The sequence below is a fragment of the Artemia sp. Qi Xiang Cuo genome, chromosome 20 (genome assembly GCF_049724085.1).
Source record: "Artemia sp. Qi Xiang Cuo chromosome 20, ASM4972408v1, whole genome shotgun sequence".
NCBI lineage: Eukaryota > Metazoa > Arthropoda > Branchiopoda > Anostraca > Artemiidae > Artemia > Artemia sp. Qi Xiang Cuo.
In genome coordinates this window covers 50630102-50638121 of record NC_142813.1, presented here as the reverse complement: position 1 = coordinate 50638121, position 8020 = coordinate 50630102, and the positions used below count along the sequence as shown (strand labels likewise).

Sequence of the window (8020 nt, the reverse complement as noted above, 5' to 3'; positions counted from 1 at the left end):
GAAAACGATGATTCTCATCCTTTTTTTTTCTTTTTTGTAGGCTATACCTAACAATAATAGTGGCACAACTTTAAGTAGCCACATCACCTAGTCAAGCTGGTATTAAACATGATCCTGGGGCAATATTTGGCCATCAATCATGTTTCGTTTCATAATTTCAAGCTTAAAAACTAATACCAAAAAATATTCTAAAAAATAATAGCATGTCAGGAAGGTAGTTCGTTTTCATCCGTGGTATCTCTTGGACCCTAAATAAAGGACTGTGACCCCCCTAAAGGGTTGTATTTTTCCTTTTTCCAATTAGTTTACTAGCTTCTTGTGCTGAAATGTGCTGTGCCTTCTGGCTATATCAATGATTTCCATCCTTCACCTTGCTTAGGAATTAGCCACTGTAACTGATTTTAAGCATAATTTAATTTTATTCCAAATCTGAGTTAAAATAACGAGAAGAGTGGGATACCTCCCCTTCTCAAAGATGAAAACTATGTAGAATAGCTTATGAAATTATTTTTTCTAGTCTTACAGCTAGAAATTCGGCAACATCTTTTGTACCAGACATGGCTGATCCCTAGTCACCTAGCATAAAGTACATATGACTGTAGATACGTGTAAGTTTTATTTTTAAGTCTAGATTTCTGGAAATTCCAGACCTGGCTTGAAGAGAATTCATCGCACTTCTGGTACATCTACGGCTGTTTTACAGATATTAATTAAAAAAACTTTTTCCACAAAATAAGTTTTTCAAAGAAAAGTAAAGAACTCCATTACACCAAAAATGAGCAGTAATAAAATCAAATAATCTACCAAGCGTGAAACTACCACAAATCAGCATCGATAAATAAGTGAAACCCGAAACAAATAGAAATTAAAATAAAGAACTTAGTCAAACTCAAAACGAGCAGAAATTAACATGAGTAGGCCTCAAAACCCCTATGCGGTCTCAAGGCCAGAACATAATTTGCACTTTACTGAAAAAAATATAAATGTTTTTACTTTTATAACTGTAATAAATCAAATAATATTAACATTATGATTAATAAATATCAGTATATGTATATTATACTGACAATGCAAATTCATTTGTATTTTTTTTTCAGTAAAGTGCAAATTATGTTCTGGCCTAGAGAAGGCATAGGGGCTAATAAATAACGTATCTACAAAACTAACTTAAATAAACTGACTCGTAATCATGGGTGCTCATAAGCTGAATTCCAGGGGGGGGGGCAAACCTCGTCTAATTGGCACTCTTAATGCTATATAATAGAAATCTAAGAATAGAAATATAAAAATAAGGCAATATCATTCAGCCAGTGGGGCGGGTGCCTCTCCCCCTTATGGGCGCCCATACTCGTAATATTTCCCGATACCTTTAGAATAGCAAAAACTATTGCTTTACTGAAAAAACAAAACCGAAAAACAACAGTATGTTTTCTTAGGATAACTTAATATACAATTATAATTCTCTAAAAAAAAATTGTTGTTTAATTCTCTCAGTCGTTGGCTAGAAAATTATATATAACGATAAAACTAGAAAATATTATAAAACTAGAAATTATAAATAACGGCTTGACAATATTATAGTAAAGAGCGATGTGGGTACAATGTATTAGTATTATTTTTTTATTGTTTAGACCAGGGCAATTCGCATCGAAGGAGTTGTCGTAGAAACTTCGAAAGTCATATATGGACACATTTTACACATTTGGGACATAAAGTGGACACATTTTCCAAAATTATTACGTAAAACAAATTACTTTCATAAACAAATGTCATTCATCACCAAGTGAGTGCTAAGACTTATGTTTACTTATTTTTTAAGCCCCGTGTTTATTGCTTGGAGATTCTTGCTCGTCCTCGAAAAAAACTCTCTAAAAAGGCCTTGGAAATTATTTCACTTGTAAATGGTATTATTGACCTGATTTTTACATGCCACGGTCAAAATAAAGGAACAAGCTGTCGCCTTTTTCATATAAACTTACTTCTGGCTTCCAAACGTCACACAAAAATCTCAATGAAAAGTTAACAAAATGAAACCTTTCGATTGTTGATTCCATTTTTTAGAGTTTTTGTTACAATTGGGCCGAGTCGCTCCTTACTTATACTTCGTTACCTCCAACTGTTTGATACAAAAAGCTTTAGCAAACCTTCATTGGCAAGACGTGCTGGTCCCAATTCTTGTGTATCTGGTTCAAGTTTACATGCTCCTGAAAAACCGAAAAAAGATTCAACAGGAACAACTTCCCGTTTTGGAGAAAAATGAAAATCTGAAGCCTCAAAACGTTCCTCATTATCACCATGCAAATCATATTAAGCCTCTGAAACAAATCATAAATAAGTCATATATATATATATATATATATATATATATATATATATATATATATATATATATATATATATATATATATATATATATATATATATATATATATATATATATATATATATATATATATATGTATATATATATATGTAAATATATATATATATATATATATATATATATATATATATATATATATATATATATATATATATATATATATATATATATATATATATATATATATATATATATATATATATATATATATATATATATATATATATATATATATATATATATATATATATATATATATATATATAGCAACATTAAAACTTAAAACAAACAGAAATTATTTCGTATATGAAAGGGACTGTCCCCTCCTCAATGCCTCGCTCTTTACGCTAAAGTTTGACTCTTTCTCACACCTCTATTTTTTTAAACAATAAAAAAAACTTTAGCGTAAAGAGCATGGCGTTGAGGAGGGCACAACCCCTTTCATATACGGAATAATTTCTGTTCGTTTGAAGTTTTAATGTCGCTATATATATGACTTTCGCTATATAAGTTTCAATGTCGCTATATATATGACTATATACTACTCCGTTATTTATTGTAATTTATGTTTGTAGTGGGCATCATTTATTTATCGATGCTGATTTGTGGTAGTTTCACGCTTAATAGATTATTTGATTTTATTTTTGCTTATTTTTGGTTTAATGGAGTTCTTTACTTTTCTTTAAAAAACTTATTTTGCGGAATTTTTTTTATATTAATTTCTGTTCGTTTTATATTGACATAGTCTTTTCAGGGAAAAAGAAAATAATGGTTTAAATATTTTCGTTTTTTAAGACTTTATAGTTTGGCCTGCTAATTGTATGCTTGAGAAAATTTTTCAGTAGTTTTTAACAACATACACCCTTTTAAAAATCTGAACACAAATAGTAGTCTTTAGGTTAGTTTCATACCTCCTCTAGTTGACCTGAAATAGAAAACTTGATACCATTCGCAAAAAAATCTGTTTACTTTCTTTGATAACTTGGATACACTTACGCTATTTCAATTTGGTTAAATTTTAAGAGCAGAAGTAACCCTGAAAGTTTGAACATAATACCCTCAGTCGTTCTTGGGATACCGATGAGATGCCTTATTATGAATTAGCATTAACACAGTGCATTTTGATTTAATCTTAAGGCAACATTTTGTTTTTAAATATAATGGGAAAATAGGAGGGTGGCGTGGGAGGGGGATTAGTTGCCCTCAATCACTTTAAACTATTAAAAAGGGCAGTAGCCCTTTCTATTTTCAATCGAATGAGCCCTTTTCGAAGTTTCTACGACAACTCCTTCGATGCGAATAGCCCTGGTTTAAACAATAAAAAAATAATACTAATACATTGTACCCACATCGCTCTTTACTATAATATTGTCAAGCCTTCCAATCACTTTTGACTATTAAAAAGGGCACTGACCCTTTCAATTTCCAATCGAATGAGCCCTTTTTGAGTTTCTACGTAAACGCTTTCTATAAACACCTTATATGCCCCCAGTGCATAAATTACAACTCTTGCCCTGAAGGATTTGAGGGGGTTGTCATCCTCAAAGATCTAATTTCCAGAACTTCGAACTACGTTGAACCAAATGGCTATCTCAAAATTTTGATTGGATGTGTTTGGGGAAATGGTGGGCGTGAGAGGGGCGTTAACTGCCCTCCCATCACTTCCAACTTGAAAAAAGGCACTAGCCCTTTCAATTTCCAATCGAATTAGCCCTTTTGAAGTTTCGCGACAAAGCTTTCTATAAGAAATTTATATGCTCCCAGGGCATAATTTACAACCCTTGATCTGAGGGCTGGGGGCGGGGCGGGGGGTCGTCATCCTCAAAGACCTAATTTCCAAAAAAATATCTATGTTGAGCAAAATTACTATCTCAAAATTTTGATTGGATGTGTTTGGGGAAATGGTGGGTGTGAGAGGGGGATTATTTGCCATCCAATCACTTCCAAATATTAAAAAGGGCACGAGCACTTTCAATTTCAAATCGAATGAGCCCTTTTTGAATTTCCTACGTAAACACTTTCTATAAAAACCTTATATGCCCCCAGGGCATAACTTACAACCCTTGCTACGAGGGCTGTGGGGGGGTTGTCATCCTCAAAGACCCAATTTCCAGACCTTTCAACTACGTTGAACAATATGTTTATCTGAAAATGTGGATTGGACTTGTTTGGGAAAATGGTGGGCGTTATAGGGGGGGTACTTACCCTCCAATTATTTCTCACTATTAAAAAGGGCACTAGCCGTTTAAATTTCCAACTGAATGAGCCCTTTTTGAAGCTTGTACGACAGCGCTGTCTGTTAGAACCTTATATGCCCCCAGGGAAAAACCTACAACCATGGCCCTGAGGGTTGTGGGGGGAGTGTCATCCTCAAAGACATAATTTACGGACCTTTCAACTACGTATAACAAAGTGGCCATCTCAAAATTTTGATTAGATGTGTTGGGGAAGCGGTGGGCATGAGAGGGGGGTTACTTGCCCTGCAATCACATTCGACTATTATAAAGGACATTAGCTTTTTCAGTTTCCAATTGAATGATTCCTTTTTTAAGTTTCTACGACAACGCTTTCTATTGAAAAAAAAACTCTTATTCCCTCAGGCCATAACTTCTAACCCTTGCCCTGAGGGCTTTGGGGGGAGTGTCATCCTCAAAAACACAATTTCCGGACTTTCTGACTACTTGGAACAAAATGGCTATCTCAAAATTTTGATTGGATGTGTTTGGGGAACTGGTGGGTGTGAGAGGGGTGTTAGTTATCCTCCAATCACTTTCAACTATTAAAAAGAGCACAAACCTTTCTAATTTCGAATTGAATGAGCCCCTTTTGAAGTCTCTACAACATCGCTATCTTTAAAAACTTTATATGACCCCAGGGCATAAGTTACAACCCTTGCCCTGAGGGTTCTGAGAAGGTTATCATCCTCAAAGACCTAATTTATAAAAACTTTGATTGGATGTGTTTGGGGAAAAGGTCGGAGTGAGAGGGGGGTTAGTTGCCCTCCAATGACTTTCGACTATTAAAAAGGGCACTAGCCCTCTGAATTTCCAATTGAATGAGCCCTTTTTCAAGTTTCTACGAAAAAGCTTTCATAAAAATTCTTTTATACCCCCAGGGCATACCTTAAAACCTTCACCCTGAGGGCTGTGGGGGGAGTGTCATCCTCAAAGATATAATTTCCGGATCTTTCAACTACTTTGAACAAAATGGCTATCTCAAAATTTTGATTGGATGTGTCTGGATAAATGTTAGGCGTGGAAGGGATGTTAGCTGCCTTCCAATCACTCTCGACTAATAAAAAGGGCACTAGCGATTTCAATTTCATATCAAATGATCCCTTTTTGAAGTGTCTACGACAACGCATTTTATAAAAGCCGTATATACCTCCAGGGCAAAACTTACAACCCTTGCCCTCAGGACTGTGTGTGTGGGGGGGGGGGGACCTCCTTAAAGACCTAATTTCAATAACTTTAAACGACGTTGAACAAAATGGCTATCTCAAAATTTTGATTGGATGTGTTTGGGGAAAAGGTGGGTATGAGAGGGGGGTTGGTTGCCCTCCAATCACTTTTGACCATTAAAATAGGGCACTATTCTTTTAAATTTCCAATCGAATGAGCCCTTTTTGAAGTTTATACGACAAAGCTTTCTATAAAATCCTTATATGCCCCCAGGGTGTAACTTACAACCCTTGCCTTGAGGGCTGTGGGGAAATTTCCTCCTCAAAACATAATTTCTATTTGAAAATCAATTACGCTGAATAAAATGGCTATCTCAAAATTTTGATTGCATGTGTTTGGGGAAATGGTGGGCGTGGAAGGGGTGTTAGTTGCCTTCCAGTCACTTTCGACTATTAAAAAGGCCACTAGCTATTCCAATTTCCAATCGAATGAGCCCTTTTCGAAATTTCGACGACAACTCCTTCGATACAAAGTGCCCTGGTATGGAAAAAAATTCGATAAGAAGTCCCCCAAAAATGTTTGGGGAATGGTGGGCGTGAGATGACGGTAGCTGCCTTCCAACTACTTTTAACTATTAAAACGGAAACTAGCCCTTTGCATTTCCAGCCGAATGAGCCCTTTTTCAAGTTTTGACGACGGCGCTTTCAATAAAAACCTTATATGCCCCCAAGGCATAACTTACAACCCTTGCCCTGAAGACTGTGGGGGGAGTGTCCAGCTCAAAGATATAGTTTCCGGACCTTTCAAGTACGTTGAACAAAATGGATATCTCAAAATTTTGACAGGATGTGTTTGGGAAAATGGTGGGCGTGGAAGGGGTGTTAGTTGCCCTCCAATCACTTTCAACTATTAAGAAGGGCACTAGCCATTTCAATTTTCCATCAAATGAGCCCTTTTTGAAGTTTCTACGACAACGCTTTATATGAAAACATTATATGCCCTAGGGCAAATTTATAACCCTTGCCCTGTATGCTCTGGGTGGGGTGTCATCCTCAAAAACCTAATTTCCAGAACTTTCAACTCCGTGAACAAAATGGCTATCTCAAAATTTTGATTTCATGAGTTTGGGGAAAAGATGGGCGTGAGAGGGGGGTTAGTTGCCCTCTAATAACTTTTGACCATTAAAAAGGGCACTAGCCCTTTGAATTTTTAATCGAATGAGCCTTTTTTGAACTTTCTACGACTACACTCTATAATAATCTTATATGCCCCCCAGGGCATAACCTACAACCCTTGCCATGAGGGTTTTGGGGGAGTGTCCTCCTCAAAAACATAATTTCTATCTGGAAATCAACTACACTGAGCAAAATAGTTACCTCAAAATTTTGAGTGGGATGTGTTTGGAGAAATGGTGGGCGTGGAAGGGGTGTTAGTTGCCTTCCAATCACTTTCGAATATTAAAAAGGGCACTAGCCATTCCAATTTACTATTGAATGAGTCCTTTTTGAAGTTTGTACGACAACTCCTTCGATACGAAGTGCCCTGGTCTAAAGGGAAAAAAATATAATACATTGTGCCAACATCGTTCTTTACTTAGGCACTGCTACTGCGCTGCTTATGATTGAGAGTTCAGGAAGACTGGCTACTTGTTATAGACACAAAAGGCAGAATTTCCGTAATAACTGCTTATTCTCTTTTATCGCTGGTTTATCAGCGTAAAAAAAATATACATTTGGATTCTCAGTATTTAATCAGGGACATAGGAAGGAGAATAGGACCTTTAGGCAAGTGGCCGACAGAATGTTGAAATTTCTACAATTTTCAAAATATAATGTTTTCCATATAATTTGAATGTTTTCAAAACTTTGTACCTTTCCTAAATGCCTGCCTCCGCCAAGATGAAAGTCCTACGCACGTGATTGGTAATGGTTCCAGAAGTTTTTACAGAAGTTAAAACAGTTCCAAAGAGTGATCAAGGTAGAAAAAAAAGATCAATTCAGCAATATTAAATAAAAGAAATATTAAATAAAAAAAAGAAATATTACCAAAAAACTGTATATAGATATTACCTTAACTTCATTGATGGATGAAGGAAATGGAGCTTTTTAAACGAAGCAAAGGATGGAACCTACCTTATAAAAATTTTAAGTCCAAATTAATAATTGCGAACAACTGCAGTAGCGGATACGCTGTTATTATTCGATTGACCTGTCAAACATTTCGTAGTAACGATCTA

At 35.5% G+C, this 8020-nt stretch overlaps 1 protein-coding gene across 1 annotated transcript in view; it reads left to right on the top strand.

Annotated features, from left to right (window-relative positions):
- Positions 1-592: 592 nt before the first annotated feature.
- LOC148940326 (RNA-binding protein 24-like) overlaps positions 593-8020 on the top strand; it is a 38925-nt gene continuing 31497 nt past the window's right edge. Inside the window, exon 1 of the mRNA XM_089106138.1 lies at positions 593-608. Within this exon, the coding sequence (XP_088962264.1) occupies positions 593-608 (16 nt within the window). The remainder of the gene's footprint in view (positions 609-8020) is intronic.